Source organism: Triturus cristatus, chromosome 7, assembly GCF_964204655.1.
Source record: "Triturus cristatus chromosome 7, aTriCri1.1, whole genome shotgun sequence".
Lineage (NCBI taxonomy): Eukaryota > Metazoa > Chordata > Amphibia > Caudata > Salamandridae > Triturus > Triturus cristatus.
In genome coordinates this window covers 656,184,184-656,210,754 of record NC_140590.1, presented here as the reverse complement: position 1 = coordinate 656,210,754, position 26,571 = coordinate 656,184,184, and the positions used below count along the sequence as shown (strand labels likewise).

Below are 26,571 nucleotides of genomic sequence, written 5' to 3'. Positions count from 1 at the left end.
TCCCTTACTCAAAACCGTAATGTCATCCTTAGTAAGTACTCTGTTAGATAGATTCACAATCATAGCTTTCTTTTCAACCAAATCCCCTGTTTCTTTACTAACCATCAGTTCCCCGTTTTCTTTGATCTGGTCGTTCTGGCTACCGGTTCTGATTTTGGTTTTTTTGCCGGTATTGTTTCTGTTTGTATTTCTGCCATCTCCTACCCCCCCTTCTTGTTTTTGGTCTTTGGGTGTAGATTTTGCACTTAGTCTTAGTCTTTCCATCTCTAATAAAAAATTATTAGGCCTATTTTCCGTCTCAGCAGCTCCTACTGAATCTTCCGTAGCAGCAGAGCTAACTGCAGACGAGAGATGTTATACTGCTCGCAGAAGTTAAATCTAGAGTATCTTCTCTTGGTCTTTTACCTTCACCAGGTGTCTTGATATAATCATATCTATGGGAGAAAGTATAGACTCTCCCATCTTTATAATCTTTATCGTCCCTTTTGATTTTCTTAACCTTCTTGTCTCTTAGATACATTTGATAGCTTTCCAAAATCCCATCTAGAGTAGCATAATTTTTCTTAACATTTCTTTGAGATCTGACAATTCTATCTCTTTCTCAAGTTCCTCAATTTCTTGTTGTAATTTTGCTCCCTTTTTTTCCGCATTTTTTATTAAGATGGGTATCATATTAAATGAGGCATTCCGAAGGTTTCCCTCCCAATCTTCTAACTGTTCCTTGTCCAGGTCCTCAAAAGTAGGAAAAATTAGAATTCTGAGGCCCCGAGGTATCTTTTCATTTTCTATATATTTTTCTAGGGTGGTACCGTCCCACCATCTGGACATCTCATGTTTCTTTAACTTTTCTAATCTTTGAAATTTCGCTTTCAGGCCCTCTGTCACTGGAACATTATCGTTTAATCCACCCGGTTTTAAGCCTGAGGCAAATAAATCCTGAGCTAATTCCTGCCGTCTGTCCTTAAATGTAGGCATGGTTTGAATATCGTATAGATCTGGTAATTCAATTTTGTTTGGTATTTGTTGTCTTTTTGACTCCCTTTCTTCAATCACATTAGGTAGTAGTATTTTCTTGTTCTTGTCATGAAAGGATTCAGAATATAATCTAGCATTGACTTTCTGTAATCTTTGTTACCACAAGCTCCTTATAAATATTAATAGGTTTACGCTAGTATAATCAATTATTTGAAACGATATAATGATATTTTATGCTTTCTTCTCTCAGTCCTGTGAGATAGTGTTGGCCCCTATCAAATGGAAAGATAGATTGTTTGTAAAACTTTTTTTGTAAAAAACTATTTATGTTGCTTTGATGTTTACCTTGAACATGTGATGTTACAAACTAGAAGAGAAAAATACATTATTTGTCATCTGTCTGTAAATTTGTAGCATATGTGGTGCATAAATGGTTAAGGCTGTATTTCATATGATATGACGTTGCATTCCATAGACTATGATGCTTATCACTATATGTTTGGTGTGTTTTTGTTGTAAGTGTTTTTATATATGTATATAAATGTATTTTTTAAAGCTAAATCCTATCTATAGGAGCGGTTGTCGCTGAACTCATGGCTCACACTCGTATCACAGTACCGTGCAACCTTTTGCCTGCGTGTGCGGCAAGCATAAACGCATACACGACCGTATGGTGCCTCCACTAATGCACCATATTATGAGCAGAGCATTAAATGAGTTTGACCCCTTGAGATCTGAAGGGTACGTCACACTTGCCCCCCATGGACCAACGATGCGCTCTCAATTTTTCTTTGGGAGCAATGTTGGCATCGTCTCTATACACATCAGAGCACAGCAGCATGCTGTATCCTGTGGCTGGGAGTCAAGCAACACCCGAGCGTGCATCCGCACCGAGAGCTGCGCTCGCATCCTTCCGTCTATGGGGCGATGGTGCAGACTGCTGCGCGCTCCCGCGCTGCTCGGGGACGCTCCCGCAGACCGGCTAAAGCCGGTATATATTCCAAGAACCCAGCGAGGGCTGGCAGTGCAGAAGGGACCGGGGGAGGGAGAGCAGCAGCAGGCAGTGATCGGCCGTGTGTCTGGGGGCGGTGGGGGGCGAACCCGGGCACACGGGGTCCTGTCTCAAGCTCGCCTCCTCCGGGAGCAGAAGGTTAAGGAGGTCAGGGGGCTACAGGGCGCGAAAAGATCAAGGGGTCTGAGATCTAACCTGCTGCCAACGCAGGACACTGCTGGTGAGTACTGCTTTTTAACGGCATACACGTAATTAACAGCCGCTATGAATGATACGTTGTTGGCAACTTATATAACTATTAAAATATACACTGGTACCGGACCATTTATAGAACTGCGCATGCGTTTGTACTTGTTAGATGAGATAATTTATTTATAATAGGATTTTTACAGATCGTTTACAAGTACTTAGAAATATAGTATATAAACAGAACATTTGTATTTAGTTGCCACGTTCACAGAATGTAAAAATGTTATGTAGAATCCAAGGGAACTTTAATTTGTACGTGTTTTGGAGACCACGCTGTGCACTTGTTTTAAAAGCACGCTGAGTAGCCGGTGTTGTAGTGACGCCAGAGATGCTGTCACTCGGGTGCAGTTTCCAGTTACACTGCGGACCAGTAGAAACTCGGAGGCTCGCACTGTGCTGCCTTGAGCCGGCGCATGCATGCCATCGACACGTTCTATTGAAGGCTGAAGGAAAATATAGGTTTCAGCTTTGAAACCTAAACCAAAATTCTGATATTTTAATCGCAGTGTGAAAATACCGCAGCCTTCCAAAAATTGTTTTTATGTCGGACTGATGTGGACATCGAAGTGACACCGCACAATTTTTCTCAGGGACATACGGCTTGTCCCGTTCTTAGCCCGTCAGCCGCACGGTATTTGCTGCTGCGGGCTCAGGGGAAGGGGTAGTTAAACGTGGAAACTACCGAAACTAAAGGGGTCGCTAATAGACCTGTTTACGTTGAGAGATTCAGCTGCTTCCTTCTTTGGCTTAAGAGCAAGAGCCAGGCGCTGCAAGTCAAGCGTAACATTTGGCCCCGCCCCCTGGCTACGGTTACTCGACCCTGTGTTGTGAACGTTTCTTTTAGGATCTCATGTTCGCACTGGGTTTCCGGGAAGCGAGTTATAGGTAGCGGCGTGAGTGCCTTTGTGTTTAGGGCACAAGTCAACACCCTATTCAGCCTTCTCCCGGGCAATGACGGACTCTCAGCTGCCGTCCTCCCAGAGAAACCTAATCTCCCTCGTGCACTTTATTTATGTATTCCAAATATGGCGCTATTTCCGGCTAGTGGCGTCACAGCGCTGCACAGTCCAAGAGGAGCAACAAGCCACAGAGCCCGGTCTCCGGAAGGCGCGTACTGCGAACAGAACCTTCCTCTGTACAGACGTGCCACGGTGAACTTCCCGTACCCTTAAGTTATGGTTACAGCTTTACAGACGCCGATAAATACTATAGCGCACGCATGGGTATTCATTCCAGGAAATTCTTAAAATGTCGAGATATGGTTATTCATTTTTCACAGAGTTGTAAGAATGGACACTCGTTCAATATATAAACAGTGCTACCAACTAAAGATGACAGGGCGCTGCGCTGTCCCTTTTTAAGGCGAAGCATTGGACACTTGTGTGTGTATCCTCTGTGTTGTGCTTAGTACAAAGAATCAATGAGCCAAGCGCGCTGCTGCTAAGTGCGCGGCAGGTTCTTCTCTAGAGCATTCCCCTAAAATTTCTTCTGCTGGAAGACGCGCAGCCGCCACCATTTCCGCTTTATACGCAATCTACATGGAAAAAGGGTACACGCCTGTTACTCTTCGGTTGTATAACGCAGAAGTCCCGAGATTGGCGGAGAAGCGCCTCCGCGTTCAACAGAGCTCAATGAATAGTGCGCGCAGTGCAAACAAACCTCGTGTTTTATACATGGCTCTGGTGGCGCGCTGCGTTACAGCAGATAGCTTCTCCGGTAATATGCCACATCACAGACGAGAAGCAATAAAGGGCTGAGCTCAAGCTTAGGTGTGTATTAAGACGCGTGTCACCAACTACCTGCACAGGTGCGCAATACTACACAGAGAGTACCGAGGCACGTCACTCTAGGATAGTGGACACTTAGTTGCCTGCTAACCCTAAAACCGGCCCCCACCAATCTGATTTCTTGAAATTCTGAAGCAACATGCATGAGCCAGGTTAAGGTGGTCCGTCCTAAACGTACAATTCCAGTCCACACTGAGGTTGCCAAGTGCTTCAGCCAAGCTGTAAGCATCCTATTTCCGGGGATTCTGCCAGGCGCCCGCGTGTCGAGAGAATGCAGAATAAAGTGGCGCGAAGAGGAGTACAATAGTACCCACGACACGCCGATGGTCTCTGGCGCTTTCAAAGATCTTTGGAAAATACGACATTGTGAATTATACATTACGGACTAATTATTCACAACAAGCTCATTGTTATTCATTTATCTGGTACCGCTAACAAGAACTGACAAAGCAAATAGGTCTTGACTGTTGATTTTAGTTTATTGTATTGCAACATTTGTATAGTTATTCCCTTACGTGGGCACTGATCGTATGCCTACATGAGCTGCATGCTACCCCACATAGGGTGGGTGGTTGAAAGGGTTCTTTTTGTCTTTTAATCCTGTTTGGGAAGTGTTTCCATATACTATTTGATGACCACAGATTGCATATTTCAAGTCACTCCCTTAATTGCATAGAGGCCAAGCCTTTTGGAAAGGATTCATGGTCACTCTTTGGCCACGCCCCTTTCAAAGACCCTCCCACATTTTTCAGAGACCCTCCCACATTTTTCATCCCATTTAAAGCACTGCTCAAAAGTAAATTTAGCTATTGGGGACGGAACACGTGCCGCCTTGGACTGTGGATAGTGCAGAGAGGGGAGGCAATCTGTTTACTTTACAGAAAATCCATCTGGGCTGCTCTTGTATTGCGGAAGCTGCATAACATTCTTTGTAAGTGTGCTTGACCTGGATTCATTTAATGGTCAACCCCCCCTCTCCTTTTACCACTTGGTCCCTCCAGCCCTCTGCTGCGCACTCTCCTACCTCTCCTGATTTCTACCTGCTAGCTGGACACCAACAGTCTGCAACGCACAATGTAGTACCGCTGTGCTCAACCAAATACTATGTCTTTTTGTTAACAAGTACTAACATAGCTACATTTGGTTTGGTGTTTTTTTGATGTTGTGATTTCTAATACATGCATGTACTCTTTTCTATAAATCTTTTTAGAGGGACAATCATCAAATCCATTAATTATGTTCACATTGGTACAAATATCTGCTCTAAAAACTTGGATCAGTAAGCATAAGAGATGAAAACATTACTGTTTTTGAACAATTGCTCCTTTTATGTGGTTTACAACACTGCTCTGTGTCCTTGTCTGTTTCATCAGTGACACAGGGTAGAATAGCTGCTTATACAACTGTTTTTTTCCCCATTCCACCTAAATCACTGAAAACTCAGGATAATTCAATAAACGCTCAGATAGTTTCACAATGGTGCACACAGGCAACTGGAATACATTTTTGGTGAGTTTTCTAAATGTTATTACTAATCAATAGGGAGGAGGAAGCAGCAGACGTTCATTCAGCTTCCAAACAATAGTAGTTATCAATCAATAATCGATCAGTCTGCGGTGTTTGTGAGCACCGCTTAGCGTGGTTTGGTAGATAGCGTCATCATTGGGTCTGTCACTCCAGTGTCCCATTCTCTATGTGACTGTGTAACCTCCACCAGGAGGTAGACTGCCTGGATATCGACAACGGTAAGGGAGTTAAAATGATCTCCTATCTTGTAGCTAAATCATTATTTGGGGAAAAAAAGAAAAGTGGCGATAAGTAAAAAAACCAAGGGTGGTGCTGATCCACAACACCTGGTGATCGGGTCAACATGTTTCGGCCTAGAACAGCCCTAATGGGTCTATTGCTTTCGCCAGGACCAACAATTCTGGGGCCCTAGCCTCTTAGGGCTGCCTTAAGGAAATTCACCTAACTCAGTCTATGAGCACACTTTATGGAAGTCGGTATTGGTTGGGGAGAGGCACGCAGGAAGCATGCGGTGGACGGTTTCAAGCAAAGCTTTATGTATTGTCCTTAACTATCCCTCCATAACCATGAAGCATTAGGAAGACCTGTTTAGGCGCAAAGACTGAGTCTATCACTGCCTTCTTTCCCGTCACCCCCGACCCCCACCACAGACTAAAGATTGTATTGCTAACAAGATGTTTAATGAACATTTAGATGCATCCACAGTAATTCAAGTTGGAGAGGTCACATTGCCTGTCAACCTAAAGTGGTAGAAATTCAGGGACTAACAGGCAAACTAGAAGGTATGCTTTTTGTTTTCTCAGAGGGGCCACACATGGACTGCAAAGTCCTCAGTTTGGCAACATTAATGAATCAAAAGGGTTCTGATGCACGAAAGCAGCAAAGACCAATGCTGCAGAAAGGCTGGGAAAATGTTGTGTGAGCGAAAAATGAATAAGACAGCATTCCAGAAAGTGAGATCTTGGAGCTACATTATGCAGCGCTAAAGCACATTTTTTCCAAATGTATGAAGTACTCATTGCATAATAAGCAAAGAAATCAAAATATATCGCGAAAAGAAAACCCAAAAAGTAGTCTAAGTTATCTCTTTTCTCTACAGATTCAAGATGACTGCCATGGACACCGCGAGAACCTGCACCAATGTCAAAGTTTACACCAAAGTGCCTGATGGAGGTTGGGGCTGGGTGGTGGCCATTGCCTTCTTCTTTGTGGAAGTATTCACATATGGAGTCGTCAAGACGTTTGGAGTCTTCTTCAGTGAACTCATCACTTACTTCGATGAAAGCAATAGTCGTATATCCTGGATCATCTCAATATGTGTGTTTGTGATGACATTTACAGGTGAGTGGCACTCTTCCCCTGCCCCCAAACAAGTGTGTGGCCCCTTAAAGCTGGATACTAACATGTGTTGAACATGAAGGGATTCAGAGATACTGCAGTTATGATCTTAAACCAAAACATGCTTGAAAGCAGCAGTTCTTTTGTTTACACTTGACCTAGTAATAGATGTATCTTTTAATAAGTGTGCAGGTCTTGGAATCTCACCCTACATTATGCTTAATAAAATCTGAAGGATTTCCAAGGAAAGCCTTTCTCATTTCTAGCTGAAATGGTTAAAGCAGGCACCCTCCAGTATTCAAGTGACACGTGCTTTTGCAGATCATGGACACCTAGTTTTGCTTTTAAGATAACATTTCCAAATCTCATGCCCATTTTAACGAATTTGAAGAAACAGTGCCTGGGCTGAAAGGTAGTTTAGCATCATACTTGCTTCATGTCACTTGCCTCTGCGGGTGAGGGCTCCACGAGTCATCCCTTGTTCACTAGACTCGATCAGAGCCCACTCACAAAACTAAAATACTGAAACAATTGAATGAAATTTGTGCATAACCAGTGCACGTTTTATCAGTGAAATCTCTTTTTTTATTTTACTTCGGTTAGTCAGAACTAAGACACTGCATGAAGCTGCAGTTCTTTTTCTGAGTGAACAGTGACACAATGTGCTATTAGATGACCTATTTGTTTAGGCGAGATTGCTCCAAATGGTAAAAAAGGGTGTCCGTCGGCATGGTAACATATTTATTATTAACAGGCCAGAACGCCAAATCATCGCATGCATCAAGTATTCACAAACAGATGCTTTTACCAGCATGTCACGAGTATATTGCATATGTACCATACGAAAGGGGGAAACACGGGACTTGGTTGTGAACTTAACAAAATGCTCAAAGTAAAAATGTCCTCCTTGGTTTTCTTTTCACTTGCAAAAACAGAACTGGTTCATTTTCTTGGTAAAACTAACTCTGCCTTATTGTATTCCAGCTCCACTGTCAACAGTACTGAGCAATCGTTTTGGCCACCGACCAGTGGTTATGGCCGGAGGGTTCCTGGTCAGCATCGGAATGGTCACTGCATCTTTTGCACGCAGTGTTGACCAAATGTACTTAACAATTGGTCTAATATCTGGTAAGTTTCTAAGTACGACCAACACAAGCTATCATTTTTCTATGGCATTAATCATAATAAGGCAACAAAACTGTCCCAACCTGGACTGAGGAGAATGATAATTTATTATGGCCTTTCAGGATATTAGGGAAGTTGCACTTTAATGAAGCGGAGGGAATAGTTTTTCAATCATCCTGGAAAGATTATGCAAACGAGTATACAAATATAGGTAGATGCAGGGATAGACAAATGTGTTTATAAGATCAGATAAATATAATTATAGGCTTGTAACCCGCTGCCGAGGGCTGTACAAGTTGTGAAAGGCGCTGAACCACAGTTATAGTCCCGAGTCGCAGGCAAGGCCTATACCGCAGGAGAGGGCCTTTAACAACCAGTATAGCCCGAGGCAGCAGTTTGTAAGTCTATCATATTTCTCTGCTCTTTTAAACACATTTGTGTATCACTGGATCTACCTATATTTGTATACTCGTTTGCAAAAATGTTTTCAGGATGTTTGTTGAACTATTAGAGTATTCCAGTAACTACAGTTAGAATGTTCTGATCTAGCTTCCCGGAGGAGAAAAGGCCAGTTTTAGACCCGCCATCTTGCGACAGTTTGCGCTCTAGTGGTTGGCAGGCCATAGCATTTGTTGAGCCTGCCAACGCAGACTCGCAGCGGGCGTGCCAAGCCAGTCTGCTTCCGGACAGCGGCCAGCGCCAGCCATGCTGCCGAAACGTATCCAGGTACTGCATTCTCGTCAAAATTGGTAAAAAGTTTGGACACAAAGGGAAAATGTGATTGTCAACTACAACCGGATACAATTATGGCCCCCCCTCACTTGTTGCAAGTGTAGATCCGAGTTCACCTTTACAGACATACGCCCTAAAATCACGGGAAGGAAAGCTTTAACACTCAGCAGCTTTCAACTAAAAGGGGGACTAATTAATGCACGATCACTCTGTAAACACTCTCATGACATCAGAGAATTGATTACTGAGCTACAGGTGGACTTCCTCTTTTTCACTGAAACCTGGCTAAAGGAATGGTGTAATCCGGACATTGCCGCAGCACTCCCCCTCGACTATACGATCTGTCGGAAAGACAGAGGAGGGGGGCTGACCATCATTTTTCGTGATTCATTACAGTGCACAAACTTTGATCTTTATTCATTGAAGGGAGCAGAAAGCCTTGGCTTCTGCTTCACAATCAATGCCTCCTCTTTTACAGGAGCCCTCATTTACTGTCCACCACGTCCTAGTGCTATATTCCTAGATTAACTAGGAGACACCTTAAGCCACTTTCTGCTCAGGTACGTTAATTTCACCCTCCTAGAGGGCCTTAATCTCCACCTAGAATGCAGAAATGAGACTGGAGTGGACAATTTTTTTGAGATAATAGAATCCCTTTGAATGCACCAATCAGTTGACACTCCGACACACCAGGCGGGTCACACATTGGATGGAGTATGCTCCAGTTTCACCTTGCTAACGGTTGACACCCTCATCCCACAGATATGGTCAGACCACAAATTTATCCCCCTTAGCATCAAGATGTCAATCATGAAACATCATGCTGAGCAAATTCCCTCCCCGCATCCAAAGCGCAAGTGGGCGTAATTAGTTACCAACTCAGAGCTGCCCACTATTGCTTGCGCCCCTGTCCTAACTGGCGAAACTTTGGAAGACTCGCAACTCTTCCACAATTGGATGATTTCAATAAGCGATCAGTTAGCCCCACTGGAACAATCTAATAAGCAAGTGAAAGCCAAAACCCACAAAGCCCTTTGCTATACGCCTGCCTTAGCTCAACTACATCTCCTATGTAAGCAACTGGAACGTAAGTGAAGAAGAGCCTAAGACCCAGCAGACCAAAAACATTTAAAATACGTAGGAGACAATACCACACACACATTAAATTAGTCAAAATAGAGTATTACTCTAACAAAATACTCGAGGCTCACCAAGATCAGAAAACCATCTTCTCAATTATAAAGTCCTTCACCGACCGAGTAGAGAAATTCCCCCATCTCAGACTTTATGTGATCAGATCTCGATCTTCTTTGAGGGAAAAATCCAGAACATTCAAAAAGACCACCACAATCCCTGCGCAAAACTTGGACTTTGATTTAGAGCCTGACCCCACTAACATCAGTCCCACACTCCAAGTTTTTGAAACAGTCTCGCTTGAGCAGACACGTGGCGCAATCGCTGCCTGTATGAATGAATTGAATTGAATTGAATTGAAATAAGCTTTATTTCGATAAAAAGATATCTTAAAATGTAAATCAGGCTCTCCTTTTGATGCTTGCCCTCCCATGAACCTTCACCAAATCGTAAACCTTGTTAACCCGGTGATTAACCAGATAGTCAACTCCTCGTTAACTACAGGCATAGTCCGAGCTGAATGGAAATTGGCCATAGTGAAACCACTGAAGAAAAAAAAAATCTAGACTCATCTAATCTTTCTAATCTCCGTCCAATATCCCTGTTACCGATATTGGGTAAAATCACTGAAAGACTAGTTAACAGAGAACTGTCTAACTTCCTTGAAACCGCCAGGATCCTCCACACGCGGCAATCAGGTTTCCATCCCAAGCATTCAATAGAATCTGCGCTTTTAGAAATATCGGACACACTCAAATCTATGGCTGACAGGCAGGAAGGCAGTCTTGATTTTACTCGACCTGTCTGCCGCATTTGACACCATCTCACATGGCATTCTCCTTGCACGGCTAAAGTCTTGTGGCATCTCAAATACTGTATTGGCCTGGATTAGATCCTTTCTTACCAATCGTAGGCAAGCAGTGGCTCTTGGAACGTTCCTCTCTGCTGAACGTTCCATCACATCAGGAGTACCACAGAGCTAATCTCTCAGCCCTCTGATATTCAATATATTCATGGCCCCTCATCTCCTTGATATCTTCTTTTCACATTGAAGTACGCAGACGACACACAATTGATCCTATCCTTAGATGAAGATTCCACCAAGGCAGAACTCAATTTCAAACTATGCCTAAAAGAGGTCCTCCAGTGGATGAAGCTCAACCATCTCAGGTGCAATACAGATAAAACCGAGATCCTCCTGATAGGAAAGGACAATCCGTTCCAGCCAAGTGTGTGGTAGCCGGCAGATGCAACAGCACCCCCAAATACTGTCGAATTAGCAAAGACCTTGGGAGTGCAATTCGACACCACACTTGCCTTCCGACCACACGCCTTGACGGTGGCAGGAACGTGTTTTAATATAATCAAGACACTAAAAAAATTCTTCAACTTTATTCCTTTCTCTCTGCAAGGAAGACAGTTGCGGTGACACTTATCCTTTCATGTCTAGATTACTGCAATAGCCTATTAGCAGGAGCAAATAAACAAATACTAAAGAGACTACAAGTGGCACAACACGCGGCGGCTCGTGTAGATCTAAAATTACCACATAGGTCCTCCGCCGCAGCAGCTCTTAAAACCCTCCATTGGCTACCACTGCATAAGAGAATCCTATTCAATATACTTTTAATTACCTTCAGAGCATCCTTAAATTTAGTCCCAACTTATCTCTCAGCTAGATTCCCCCCCTACACCACGGCAAGGACTCTCCGATCCTCATCGGCAAACCTCCTCAAACCCCCGTTTTAGGTATAAAACCAAGGGAGGAAAAACTGTAGCGCACTAGGAACCAAAGCTTGGAATCGCATGCCAACACACCTGAGGTTGCTTAAAACAGAAACAGTTCAGGAAGGCGCTGAAGACCTGGATCTTCAGACGAACTCTGCCTATCCCTCATATAGGGTCCGCCCTGTCCTCCTTGACTTTCTTCTGCCCCGTTCCAGGATGCTCCTGCCGGAGTGACAGCCGGCGCTTTATAAATGCCTATTCAGTTCAATTAATCAAAACAACTGGAGTAGTGGCGAGACAATATTTATTTGTCTTATTTTCACAGAGTAAACAAATTCGCAGTTATGTTTTCGTCATCATATCACTAACATTTGTTGTCAATTTATGGAAAATGATTATTTAATAACTTGCATCACTGCCTCTGCTTGCTAAAGACACCTCACATGCAGACATCATACATAAAACCAGTAAACACAAGTCCTATAAATTCATGATCTCTATTACACATAGCTTCCCAACATATTGTTTTTGTATTAGAACAAGTTTAAGACCAGGAGATGTATTTCAAAACTACTGGTATTTAAGCTTCAAAGAAAAGTACCAGAGTTTCGTAATTCTGTACGTTGTTTGCAAAGCGGTATGGGCGTGAATAGAGGACACACTAGTTTATTTTTCGCTGGTAGGACTTTTTCGAACACAGGTACATACTTTTCTAAAGTGAAGGTGTTCTGCAACGTACCAAGAATGTTTATAGGCCCCATCTTGTGAAACTAGCCATTTCGGTTTCAGTGGCCACTAGAATCTTGTGTATTAAAAACTGTGCGCAATTTGTGTAAAAAAAAAAGGGGGGGGATAAGAAATCTGCACAAGGAACCAAGAAGCCCGCTTCAGATACGCTGAACGCTAGCCTTGCCTAATGTTAAGACTGCGATTCCTGATTCCAATGCATGCCTCTTTGTCAACCAGCCTGCACTTCCTGTCTCCCATCTCACTCTTGCAGGGTCTCTTTTATCCTCACTTTCTCCCTTTGTCACTCCTTCCCCATCTTACACGTCCTTCTTTCTCTCTTTGCTTCCTTTCGCTCGGAAGAGTTTACTGCTGTGTAAAGAATACATGTTTCAACAGATTCTCACACCTGTCCTTTCCATCCTTCCACAGGTTTGGGATACTCCTTAAGTTTCATTCCAACAGTCACCATACTCTCACAGTACTTTGACAAAAAACGTTCACTGGTTACTGCAGTTGCCTCCACTGGCGAATGTTGCGCCGTTTTCGCCTTTGCACCAGGTAAGCAGTTCAATAGAACTAATCCCAAAATAAATGCTCCCAAATGTGAAATGTTAGGCCAGGTCACTCTTACCACAGCAAGTGCGCGTCTTCAATGAAGGTCATCACTCTCCTAGTGGGACAATGAAAAACGTGAAGTGAGACCATCTCCGTGAAGCCCCCTTGAAAAGGACATACTATAAAATGTAACTCAGCGCTTTCAATGGCCACGTGATGCGGTGGCCGTGGATCTGGGGCCTTGTTTGTAAATCAGTCTTTAAACAAAAAATGGAACGAGGACATTTTTATACCCATATCACTATCCATATGGAAAATAACAACGTCCTTGGTCTGATTTACTTCAGTCAAAAAAAGTAATGACACCAATTCTTGAATAATTTGGGTCATATTTTGGCCTGGATCAACGAGGGCCAACAATAAGTGGAAACCCGTGGCACATACTGGAGAAAGAAAGGTATCTCTTGCTGCAGCAATAAAGTGGGGGCTTGCTGAGGGTCTCAGAATAAGAGAACTTCGAAAATGGGGCAAGAATATATCACTAATTATAAGGAATGCTAGAGAAATCTGTTATTTGCTCCTTTTCCCAAGGTTCCATTACAGTTTAGAATAAGTTCATGACTATTAAGAGACACAGTGTTGTGGTAACATCACTGCATCCGGATTTAGTTTGTACAAGACCTGTGCAGAGTGCCTCCCTCATCTTAGTCAAAGAAAGGACTGTGCCATTATAAGATCCAGAAGCGGCAAGGGCAGCCAAGATGTAAATTTAGGATGATAACTAGTCTTTCTTTTTCTAACCGAGATACAAGTATGCATTTTGAGACATTTGGTCAAGGCCTAATCAATCTTCGGTACTTATGGCAACATATTGACCTGGGACAGTCATTACTGTGGGATTTCTTGTTTTGTGGAGGCATTTAGCAGACAAGGAACCAACCTTTAGATTAATTATTATCAGAGCACAGGAGCAACAGTCTGATAAACATTTCCACAGTGAAGAGGTTCCGAAGTTGCATGTATAGTCAAGTGTAGTCCTTTGGTCTTATCTTCTGGCCAAAGAGCTACTGCACTGAAAATAATCACATTTCCTAATCTGACAACACAAATCTCTATCTTGTTAAGAAAACATCAGTACATCATGAGAGTGTCTTATTTTGGGGCATCGTTCAAACATCACCCCTTATGTTTTCAGTGTTGGGCATTTTAATAGTACTAGGACTATCTAATTCAGGGGTCAACATTATGTCACCTGAGGAAATGTACCTCAGTTAATCAACAGCAATATCAGCCTAGGTTCTGTAGTGTACCCACAGAACCGATTAGCTTCCAAATCCACAAACAGATGTAGATCTTGTGAGGATCTGAAAACTGCCTCAAATTGTGTGCAATTCCAGTTCTCTTGCCATCGGCTGAAGATGTCAAGAAGGTGGGAGCATGAAGTAACAAGATGAGACAACGATAATACAATTTGCTTTGCCCCCACTCACTCTAGTCAAACATAAGGCTACCAAGCCAATATTTTGAAATTGCCTTCTCTTTCAGTAACTCAAGTTAGCTCAACACCTCCATGTACATTTAGCCTTTGGCATTATTGGTGGTTTCTAGTTACTGTTATTGTGCACTACACAATGATTGTCAAAGTTAGCCGTGCCATATCATCAATATTGTGATGTCTTTCTCCTTCCTTCCCAAAGAATGTGCAAGTGACCGCAACATATTTATTTAATGTCGTAGGAGACTACTTTTATTACCATTATATAATATACCAGTGTAGTAGGAGAGCAAATTATGTCAATAGTTATACTGAGCATATTATATTTCAAAAGCTTGATGCATTATTAAAAATCATCTTGCAATAAATGTCTGTAGATTAACAAACCACGTTGTTTATGATTTTTCATTCTCTTCCCTAGCTATCACTGCTATAAAGGATCAACTCGGTTGGAGACATAGCCTCCTGCTTGTTGGTGTACTTCAGTTAAATATTGTTGTTTGTGGATCTCTGCTACGACCAATGAAAATACAAAAAGAAGTGAAAGTTGAAGAAACTCCAAAAAAAGAAAGCGTGGAAACAGAATACATACTTGAAAATGAGAAAACAATTACTTCAATTGACTCCATAGACTCAGGAGTCGAAATAACTACCTCACCCAAGAAAGAAAATGAAAACTTGAAACTAGAGACAGAACATGTTGTACCACAGGAAAATGTCCAAATGCTGGAAGCAGCACAAGGTCCCGTTGTGAAATCAAAAATCGCACTCTTGGACTTTTCAATTTTGAAAAATGGTGGTTTTATTTGTTATGCTCTGTTTGGCCTTTTTGCTACACTTGCATTTTTTGCCCCTTCTCTGTACATCATTCCACTGGGTATCAGTCTTGACATTGATAAAGACCACTCTGCCTACATGCTGTCTGCCATGGCCGTCGCGGAAGTTTTCGGAAGAATTGGCGCTGGCTGGATTCTCAATAAGAATCCCATTCGCAAGATTTATATTGAGCTCATTTTCGTTGTTTTGTTATGTTTGGCTCTCATTTCCTTTCCCTTTGCTTCAGAATTTTGGGGCCTGATGGTGTGCAGCGCATTTTTTGGATGTATGTTAGGAACAGTTGCAGGAACCCACATTCCAATGCTAGCAGATGACGACGTTGTGGGTATCGAGAAGATGTCTTCCGCAGTTGGAGTGTACGTTTTCATTCAGAGCATAGCCGGATTGGCTGGCCCACCGCTTGGAGGTATGTTGACTTTTACATTTTAAAAACTACCAAGTGGGAGTATGTTTGCAGGTGGTTTTATATTCATGTAAAGAGAAAATATGGTTAAAAGGCCTCCTCTGACCCAAAATTCACCAGTAAAGGTACTGGGTCAACATTCAAGTCCACATACAGTGGACTTCAATGTAGACATTGGTGCACCTAGTTTAGCCAACACCTAAAGCTCTGTAACCGTAAGATTCCATTGTGAGCACTTTCAGTGTATTCCGGCTTTGTAATCTTGCACCTTTGATGCCTCAAATTTAACTAAACTAGAAGCAGGATTAGTTTGTGAATCTATAACTCGTGATTTCTACATCTCACCCTGATTTATGAAGCCTAGCACTAAATGCATTTATGATTTAAAATATGGAAATTCCATTATATCTTGTAATTTTTCTCATGCTTTGTCAAAGCCTTAATGGTGCCAAAACGTGAATTTAATATCAGATGCAGTATTTCCAACTATTTTTTTTACCCCAAATCCTCGAATGTAGGTAGAATTTGGGAATCCAATTCTTGCTAATAAGAAAAAAAGATTATTTGTGTAACCGCGCGTAGGGCTTAAAGTGTAAGGCATAACGTATACTGATAAAATTTCATTCAGAAGTTTAAGATTATTCTCTAAATCTAGAACATTCTACTGATCTTTTTTAGGGCAAAGTTATTTGTAGCATGACTTAAAATGACATTGTTCAAATATCGTTAACTTGCTCAAGATCAACCCAAGTGTATAGATTTGAGGAATAATCTTAAATCTCTTAGTGGAATTTCACCATTAAAAAACAAGCACATAGTGTAGAGTACGCTTTGACTACATAACAAATTTTGTGAATTTCAATCAAACTGAATGGGAAACCATTTCTTTGAGCAAAACCCTTAGAGGTTTCACCCTGTTGATCGAACTTCATTCAATGAAGGTCACAGTGATCAAAACAATTAGTTGGTTTGGGGAAGTCACAAGAGGAGGCAAAGTTTGCAGGTCGTCAGCCATGGCAACAATATCTCCTTATGAAATCGGCAAGAAATGATTAACTTTCGAAAAGGTAATGTTTTTGGATTTTGTCTAATTGCAGGCTTTGCTTTGTCATGTATTGTGGCGACAGTTACAATGTAAATAAATGCCTTTTCTCTAATGAAAACAATATTATTTTTAACTGTAGGTGTCCTTGTGGATCAAACTCAGAATTACGGGTCAGCATTCTACTCCTGTGCGATTGGCATGGCGCTGGCAGCCATATGTCTGGCCTTAGTAAGGCCGTGCAAGAATGGTCTCTGCAGACGTAAACCGAAACAATCTATAGAAGAAGGGGATTATAATGAAAAAGAAGTTTTCACGGATGTGCCGGATGACTTTCTTGAAATGGATTTTGAAAAACCTGAAGGCTCAATAAAAAGTAATGAAAATACTTTTTGAAATAACTTTAAATTCGTGCCAACCAAACAAGATTTGAATAAAAGACAATGCAGTGAACCAACAATGAATCAATAATCTTAGAATTTACACTTAAAAGGGAATGCAAAAACTATCCACGTGAGAAGCTGCTAAGTACGACTGAACATTTAGAGAAGGCTGCCATTTTCTTATATTCATTTAACTGCCCATAATGGGCAGCTGTTTCATCACTATATTTTTTTTAATGAAAAAAATAAGGCATTTACTTTACCTTCTGGCAATGACAATACAACAAATAACACTTGGTTTGCATCATGCATCGTCAAGCTCTATCTCAAGATGGTATTAATTCAGATGCTGTCCCGAAAATCAATTATTTTCTTGAGCATGCATGGATACATACAGAGGACTGGGATTTTAAAAAGAAAATATGTGCATTTTACAGCAACAGAACCACATCAACTTAATATTTTATTTTTATGGCCAGTTACTGAGAGATTTATTTGCTTGTGTTCTAAAGTAATATGTCTTTCTGTTTTCAGTGTCTTAGATTTATTTAAAAATGTATTTATAAAGTTACACTAGACATCCTATTGTCTCTCACTGGACCAAGATGTAAGCAACAAATAATCTAACTAGAGCATATTTTTTATGTCTGTAACTATTTTCCTTTTGCGCCAAGAGTACTGTTTTGCACACCTTACTGTCACAAAGACCCAGGTTGCAAGAAATGTTGCATACCATGTATTTAAAAAAAAAATTAGCATGTGCCAAACAAATGTCAGCCAACAAGTTTGTTTTCTGAATCAGGGTGTTGATTTTAAGAAAGTCTAAAGTAAAACATCAGTAAGATTATTGCAACATTTAGGATGTTATGTGGCATTTCAAACTCAGATGTCAATTTCGTGACCATTCTAAAATGTAGTTCAGACTTGTAGTGGTATATTGTATGTGCTTACATTTCTAAATACAATATAAAAGAAGGGGGATTATATCAAGTGAAACAGAAGAAGTGTAATCGGAATGTAAAATTATTACAATAGTAAATAAAAGAACTGCTAACCCTTGCAGGGTTATTACTTACAGGGCCCCTTGTTTTTATCAGTTGTTTGTTGCTCCAACTTTGAATAAAACATCAAAAGGATTACATGATTAATAATCTCTAAATTTGCTTTTCTATATCCTATACTTGGGACAGTTGGTTTACCACACATGCATAGAAAAAACTTGGCTAGCTGATGAGTGTTATTATTTCCAAATTTCTGAAGAAATACCACTGACATCGGAGGCAACAATGAAAGGTGAGTGGGTGTGTACCCCTTCCTTTGCCTTACTACAGTGGGCTCCTTATCCACTCATAAACCTATTCAACCATGAGCTAAGTTACTTTCAAAGGACCATGACTCACATTTCATAATTTGAAAACGATTTTGACCGATACCATTGCGTCCCCCTGATAACGTGCGGCACACTTTTGTCTTATCGTTCAAACTCTTGTGACACAAAACACCAGTGGGCAACACCTAGTGGTGAACTGAGCCACGGGGGCCATATAAATTTGTGTTCAGAATAAATGCTCTTCTAAATTGGGGCTTCTGAATGATCAACAAAGCCAGATTTAATATTAACAGCTCAGACAAACACATCCTGGGTAGACATCACAGAGACAATCCCACGGGATATGGCTGAAAAGGGCTACACAGCAATGACTTGGAACGTAAACGGGCTAGGACACCAGTTTAAAAGGGGCCTGGTAACTAAATATCGAAAAAAGACGGAAGCCCGACATAGTGCTCCTCCAGGAGACGCTCCTTAGAGGGACGCGCTGTATTTTTCTGGGAAGAAGCATGTACACTACCCTGGCCCACGCGGGATTTACCTCAGGCTCCCGGGGGTTGTAATACTTGTCAGGAAGACGATACCCTTCCACGTTTCCAACTCTTGGTCTGACCCCAGTGGCACATATGTGGCAGTAGAGGGAACATGGGGGCATAGGGAGATTACACTAGTCAGTGTTTATGTATCCCCACGATTACAGCGTCAGATACTTAAGACGGTTGTGGAGGTCCTGTTGGTAGCAGACTCCCCCTTACACTTGGTGGCCGGAGACTTTAATGACGTGGTAGACCCGGTCATAGATCGGTGCAGGCAGACACGTGGTCGGAGGGGAAACACAAGACTGGCTGAATTTGCTCTCACCCTGGGACGGCAGGATGTTTGGCGCCGGCACCACCCCACTGACCGGGCATACTCATATGTTTGGGGCGTGCGACCAGTGTTCTCTAGAATAGACCATTTTTTTGCCCTGGCTGGGGAACTGGGCAGGGTGACGGGTGGACTACCTAGCGAGAGAACTGACTGATCACTCTCCCCTGTGGTTCATGGTAGGTGGGGAGTCACGCAGTGGAGCTGGGGGATGGAGGCTGAATGCCTGGGTTCTTAAGGACCCAGGGAAAGCAAAGGAGATAAGGGTGGAAACAGCTGTACTTCCAGGAAAACAAAGGGACAGTGACCTTGGCAGTGGTCCTATGGGAAGCTTTTAAGGCTGTATTAAGCGACAGAGTCCAGAACCCTATTACACACAAGAACAGGAAAGAAACACAGGACATAGTGGCGCTTGAGAGTAGACTCCTGCACCTAGAGCAGAGCGTGGGCGGAAGTCCTAGTCAGTCCACCCTCCGTCAGATAGAAGTTACCCATGCAGAGTATCCGTCACTGGCAATACGGGAGGCGGAACAGCAATACCTCGCCCTTGGGCATCGCCTATATGAAACGGGACAGGGCGGGGAAACTCTTGGCATGGCTAGGCAGCAAGTAAATGGAATCCAGATGAGCACAAGATATTGCCTTTGCAGAATATTGAACCGACTATAAAAAGAACAGAAAAAGGTGGGGGAACGCACAGATCCAGAAATATCTTGGGGAAATAGACCCTCCGCTTCTGTTCCGGAAGACCGTGATGCTCTGGAAGCACAGATTAAGCTCGAGGAGGTGACTGGGTCCATAGAAAAACAAAAAACAGGGAAGACCCCAGGGCATAATGGTCTGCCCGCGGAGCTTTTTAAGACAAACTGCATTGTTGGAACCACACTTGCTAGATATGATCAGGGCGGCTCGGGAAGAGGGCATTCTACCACCGGATTTGTGGAAAGCAACAGTAGTGGTAATCCACAAACCCGGAAAGCCTGCAACAGACTGCGGGTCATATCGATGGATCTCTCTCCTTAATGTGGAGGTGAAGGTACTAGCTTCTATCCTAGCAAACAGATTGGCCTCAGTGGTTACCTCCCATATACATGCAGACCAATTGGGATTTATGCCAGGGAGAGCAACAAGATTCAATCTAAGATGTCTTGCAAACTGGCTAAGTACGATCTAAGATAGGACGGAGTCTCATGTGCTGATCTCATTGAATGCAGAAAAGGCCTTTGATACTGTCCACTGGCCTTTCATGTGGCAGACGTAAAGGAGATTTGGGTTCGGCCCCAAATTCAAGGGGAGATTGAGTTGCTTTACAGCTCATGGACAGCGAAAGTGCAGGTAAATGGGGCAATGTCAGGGGAGTTTGCGATAGGAAGAGGCACCAGACAAGAGTGCCCGTTGTCCCCGATGCTCTTTGCATTGACCCTGAAACCACTAGCTTGCCTTGTGAGAGCACACTCAAAGGTGGAGGGGTTCATGGTGGTCGGAAGGGAGGAACGCATTTCGCTCTACGCTGATGATGTCCTTCTATATATCACCAACCCCCTAACCACAATTCCGAACCTCTTTTAAGTTTTGGGGACATTCGAAAAACACGCAGGCTACAAAATCTATTGGGGTGAATCAATCCTCTACCCAGTGGGAGGCCCCCCCGAAATACAGGATCTCCCTCGGGAACTGCAAGTAACCACAAAAGGCTTTAAATACCTGGGGATATACATATCCACAGACACATCGCACAGTCACACATGTATCATCCATAGGGTGGTGACAGAGTTCCACGCTGACTTGGAGAAGAGTGCCTCTCATACTACTGGGTAGAGCGGCAATGTACAAGATGGTTACGCTCCTCAAGCTTCTGTATATCTTGCAAAACACATACTACAAGATACTGGAGGATGTTTTCAGGGCAATAGACAGCGAGGTATGCACGCACCTCTGGGATGGGGGGCAACCACGGACTGCACTCCGCACACTGCAACGTAATCAGTACAATGGGGGGGGGGATAGCTCTTCCGGGGATCTTATTGCAGGGCAGCACATCTGATTGCAGTAATTGATTGGGGACACCTGCCGAGATCACACCCGACTTAAGCATTGGAACATGACCAGTTTGAAATATAATCTCATCTATTCTATATATGTGGGGGACAGGTGTCAAACATTTGCTGCCGGCGACTCTGAGGGCACTGGAGGCTTGGTAGGGCGCCAAGAAACAAATGGGCTGGCACAGGAAAGTCAAGAGGCAGACCCCACTATGGGAAGGAAGGTGTCTTCTGGAATTAGGGAAACTGAAGGGGTTCAAGAACTCTGGATTTGATAGGAATATCCACGATTGGGGACCTACTAAAGGGAGGCTCTTTGATCTCATTTGAAGCCCTGCAGCAAGAATTCCAGATGGGGGACAGACAAAGGTACAAATATATGCAAATAAAGCACGCGTGGGCTGCAGAGGGAATAGAAGCGGCAGGCAAAACACGCCGCTAGAGGGTAGACTCAGGCAAACCAAGATGTTAGAGAAGGCCATATCCTGGACCTACAAGACCCTCATTAATAATGTCCCAGACAACCTAGTGGCATGAATGGGATATGGCAGGCTACCATGTGAGAACTGGAAGACAGACTGGAAGGCTGCCCTTATGTACCCGAGAGAGGTGGCAATCAAACTGAGGTTGCGTTTAATTCAACTCAAAATACTACATAGAACATATGTAACTAGGTCCCGTCTACACAAAATGGGGAGAGCTGACTGCCACGGGTTCCTCCACTGCCAGACAGGAATAGGCTTGTTTATACACACCTTATGGGAGTGCACACGTATACAACGATACTGGGCTAGAATATTAAGAGAACTAAGTGAAATATTGGGGGCTCAGCTACCAATGGATGCTAAATATGCATTAGTAGGTATACCCTCTGACATAGACCTACCCAGACAAAGTATTAACCTGTACAATATAGGGATGGTAGAGGCAAAAAGAGATATAGCCAAAAAAATGGGGAGTGCCAGAGGCGCCGACCTTGAGAGAGGGGAAAAGAGGGATGGACATTAACATGGGGGCGGAGCAGGTGACATACAAAATGAGAGGCTGTCCACGGAATTTTTTAGGATCTGGCATCCCTGGATTCGGTATTATGGGTTCACGCTTCAAGACACATGGGATGGGGGGGGGGGGGTGTCACAGAATGCAGAAACACCCTGGGATATGGGAGGCCCCACCGAACAGTCCCCTAAGGGGAGGACAGAAGAACCACCCAGTGGAAATCAAATGTCATGTCCATAAGCAGTAAGCCCGTAACAGAGACTCCTGAGGCGGAAGCCGGGAGGTTCGATCGTCGTTTCTTAAAAACTTTGCATTTTTTAAAAGTGTGTGATTTACCTGCTCTGCACATCTCCCCGAGCACTCCCCCCTCTCCAGAACTGCCCGCATACACCGCACAGCCGACTTGAACGCTGCCGCGGACTTGCCAACAACTGACCGCCATCAAACCAGGGAAGTGAGGCCACGCCCACCACCCGAGGCCACGCCCCCCCTGCAGACTATATAAGTCACGCTGATCCTTTGAGCCCGCATCAGCCGGTAACAGAGACTCCTGAGGCGGAAGCCGGGAGGTTCGATCGTCGTTTCTTAAAAACTTTGCAATTTTTAAAAGTGTGTGATTTACCTGCTCTGCACATCTCCCCGAGCACTCCCCCCTCTCCAGAACTGCCCGCATACACCGCGCAGCCGACTTGAACGCTGCCGCGGACTTGCCAACAACTGACCGCCATCAAACCAGGGAAGTGAGGCCACGCCCACCACCTCGAGGCCACGCCCCTTCCGTCGGCCTCTATAGAATGTGCCTCTTCCGGACGCGCAGCGGACGCGCGCAGCGGGCGCGCCGCCAGCGCGCCGAAGGCGCGCCCAAGGCAAGCCCGTCTGCGCCCGTCCGCGCACGACCGGGCCTAGGGCCAGCCCCCATGCCGGAATCCACTGCCATTAGGATACCTTACTCTAGACGAGACCTCCTCAGCCTCAGACCCTCGAAAAACACCACCTGTCAGGCCATACATGACCCTAATGTCCCCTTCACTAGGTGTAACATCTGCAAACCTGGTAACCTACTTCTTCCCAGGTTGGCCGCCCCTCTCCCCGGCCTTAAATTAGCGACACTCAATTGTAGATCGCTTCCCAAGCACGCCCTTCTTATAAACCACTTAATTGCCGATCACGAGCTGGACATACTCTTCTTAACTGAAACCTGGATCACCGGCCACTCTAATTCGGACATAGTCTCGGCACTCCCCCCGGGCTTTCTCATTATGTCTCAACCCCGCCCTCTAGGTCGAGGTGGTGGTATTGCCATCATCTACCGAGACTATTTCTCCTGCCAATCTACCGAGATCCAGAGCAAGGAGTCGGAGAGCTGTATGTTCACACTGACGCTCTCGCCGACCTATTCCTTGTCAGGCCTTCTGGTCTACAGACCCCCTGGACACTTCGGCCCCTTCTCCGCCGCATTTTACAATCCGTCTCATCCCTGGCCCACTTAACATCTACCTTCCTGATTACAGGCGACCTCAACATCCATTTCGATGATCTAACAGATACAGTATCGTCTGACCTTATCAGCGATCTGGGTGCCCTTGGTTTCTCCTTGACGAACTCAGGTGCCACGCACGTGAAAGGACATCTGCTCGACCCTGTATTCTCGAACATCCCTTCACTCCAGTTCACCAATTCCCTCCCCCTTCCGTGGACGGACCACTTCCTGGTCTTAACCCATCTCCCAGGGGCCTTTAAGAAACCCCACAACCCCCCTACTTCTACCAGGGATAGATCTTGGGCCAGACTCTCGACGGACAACTGGGCCTTGGCGCTGAACGCCACTATCCCCTGTCTCGCAGCCGATCCCACCATGGCAGACAGCCAGTTCAGAGACTGGATTTCTTTATCCCTCGATAGCCTCATTCCCATCAAAAATCGGGAGGTGAAAAACAAGACCAAGCGCCATGCCCCCTGGTACAATTCGGAACTTAGAGCGCTCCGTAAAGTGTGTAAAAAAGCGGAGAGAGCATGGAGGAAAGACTGGCTCCACAGCAACAAGGACATATATCACAACGCGGTAAGACAATATAAAACTGCCTTGAAATCAGCTAAATCTACGTTCTACGACAATAGAATACAGACCGCGACCAACTCAGCCAAAGAATCTTATAAGATAGTTAAAGAACTACTCAACATCCCAACAGCACCCCCCACTCACTCCCCCTCCCCAGATAGAAGCAAGGATCTGGCCAATTATTTTGAGTCTAAGATCCTGCGGATACTGGACTCCCTTCCTACTGTCAGTCCCCCTCCCACCCTGGCCTCAGCGGACGAAAACAACATCCCACAGCTGGAGACTTTTAGAGCAGTTTCCCTCACCGAAGTGACGTCCACACTAGAGAAAATGAAAAGCGGCTCCCCCCTTGACCCAGCCCCAGCCAGATTCCTTAAAAAGGTTTCCTCCACTATAGCCCCTATCATCAGGGACCTTATCAACTCTTCCCTCGCTGGTGGAACGGTACCCCCCAACTGGAAGAACGCAGTCGTGAAGGCTTTGCTGAAAAAGCCCCAACTGAACCCGGACGACTTGTCCAACTACAGACCAATCTCACTGCTCCCTTGTATCAGTAAGATGGCTGAAAAACTAGTCAACTCGCAACTATCCCAATTTCTCGAGACAAACAACATCTTGCGCCAATCTCAAACTGGGTTCCGACCCGGCCATGGCACGGACACTGCACTCCTCTCTGTCATCGAGGAGGCAAGGTGTATCCTAGATTCAGGGGGATCAGTGGCAGTGATCCTCCTGGATCTTAGCGCCGCCTTTGACACAGTGGACCACCGTGTCCTTTCACACCGCCTGGCCAAGGCAGGAATTGTGGGTACAGCGCGAGCGTGGATCGAATCCTTTCTCTCCCATCGATCTTTTCAGGTGTGGGACGGCAACTCCCGGTCAGATCCTCTCCCACTGAAGAACGGAGTTCCCCAGGGGTCGTCGCTCAGCCCTACCCTGTTTAATGTCTATATGGCTCCCCTGGAAGACGTAGTGGCCCCCTACGGTATAAAAATAATCAACTACGCTGACGACACCCAACTTGTTGTCTCCCTGTCCCACCTGGATAACCATCCTGACAGCTTGCTGCACTGCCTCCAGGACATTCATACCTGGATGTGTGACTCGGCCTTGAAGCTGAACGGCGCTAAGACCAAGATCATGCTCCTGGGCAATAAATGGACTACCTTCCCACCCACATCTTGGCCCGACACTTTCGGAGATATCCCCTCTCCTAGAAATGAAATCAAAACTCTAGGAGTTTGGCTGGAACCCGACCTTACCATGAAAACACAGGCAGCCAAGACAGCAGGCACCTGCTTCGGTCTCCTGCGGTCCGTACGCAAGATCCTGCCCCTTCTTCCTCTCCCATCCAGGAAATTACTTGTTCAGGGTCTTGTCCTGGCCCGGCTCGATTATAGCAACGCTATCTATCTGGGGGCCCCGGAGTACACCCTGGACAAACTCCAACGCACCCAGAATGCGGCGGCCAGGCTCATTATGAATCTCTCCCCTAGAGTGTCAGCTAAGCCTGCCCTCAAAACTCTACACTGGCTCCCTGTCCGCCAACGAATAGAGTTCAAGGCCCTATGTACCACCCACAAGCTCATCAATGGAGCTGGCCCTGCCGCGCTTAAACATATGGTTACCCCATATAAAGCCTCAAGACCCCTTCGCTCCGACGTCGAACACCTTGCTACGGTGCCCAAATTCAGGAAGGCTCGCACCGGCGGTCGCCGCTTTTCGGTCAAAGCCGCCACAGCTTGGAACTCACTCCCTCTCAGTTTACGACTGGAACCCTCCTACATGGCCTTCCGTAAGAAACTCAAAACCCTCCTATTCCCCAAATAAGACACTCCCTCCTCCTCCTTCAGGATCTTTATAGGCTGAATAGCGCGGGGATGCCTACGGGTCACCAGGCGCTCTAGAAATCGCATAAATAAATAAAAAAAATAATGTGTCAATGCTGCAGGAGGGGCGATTTTTCGGTAACCCAATGAGAAATTTGTATTGCCTGTAGATCGTATATGAACTTAAAGTGAAAGCTGATAAGTCATGCAATATATGGAAAAGTATCAATAAAAATATTTATAAAAAAAGCCAGATCCACACATTGAGTCGTGGAGGTATACCTAATTGTGACAAAATACGAGGCGACAAACACACTTTAGAAAAAGGAATACCACTAAATTACTTTTGCTGATGGGGGAAGCCTTTTAGTGAATGAAACATCAACATCACAAA

General features: G+C 44.4%; 2 protein-coding genes across 11 annotated transcripts in view; one reads left to right on the top strand and one right to left on the bottom strand.

Annotated features, from left to right (window-relative positions):
- ARSG (arylsulfatase G) overlaps positions 1-26,571 on the bottom strand; it is a 1,970,563-nt gene that overhangs the window by 1,615,185 nt on the left and 328,807 nt on the right. The window contains exon 1 of one of the 9 annotated variants that reach the window (XM_085617296.1): positions 18,128-18,169. The exons of the other annotated variants lie outside the window; for them this stretch is intronic. The gene's annotated coding sequence lies outside the window, so the exon portion shown is untranslated. Of the gene's footprint in view, positions 1-18,127; positions 18,170-26,571 lie in introns of those variants that run through there. 9 annotated transcript variants of the gene reach the window in all.
- LOC146810298 (monocarboxylate transporter 7-like) lies at positions 1,999-18,199 on the top strand. Of its 2 annotated transcripts, none has more exons than XM_085617287.1 (6): positions 1,999-2,207; positions 6,650-6,891; positions 7,873-8,016; positions 12,766-12,894; positions 14,808-15,629; positions 16,811-18,199. In XM_085617287.1, the coding sequence occupies exons 2-6, from the start codon at positions 6,657-6,659 to the stop codon at positions 17,062-17,064; spliced, it is 1,584 nt and encodes a 527-aa protein (XP_085473413.1). In that variant the 5' UTR covers positions 1,999-2,207; positions 6,650-6,656; the 3' UTR covers positions 17,065-18,199. The 2 variants fall into 2 exon arrangements, with proteins under 2 accessions (XP_085473413.1, XP_085473414.1); XM_085617288.1 differs by lacking the exon at positions 1,999-2,207 and adding an exon at positions 4,832-4,954.

Coding starts and splice junctions, on each gene's coding strand:
- LOC146810298 (XM_085617287.1), top strand. CDS start 6,657: ATGACTGCCATGGACACCGCGAGAACCTGCACCAATGTCAAAGTTTAC. Junction 8,017..12,765: donor AACAATTGGTCTAATATCTG/GTAAGTTTCTAA, acceptor ATCCTTCCACAG/GTTTGGGATACTCCTTAAGT. Junction 15,630..16,810: donor GGCTGGCCCACCGCTTGGAG/GTATGTTGACTT, acceptor TTTTAACTGTAG/GTGTCCTTGTGGATCAAACT.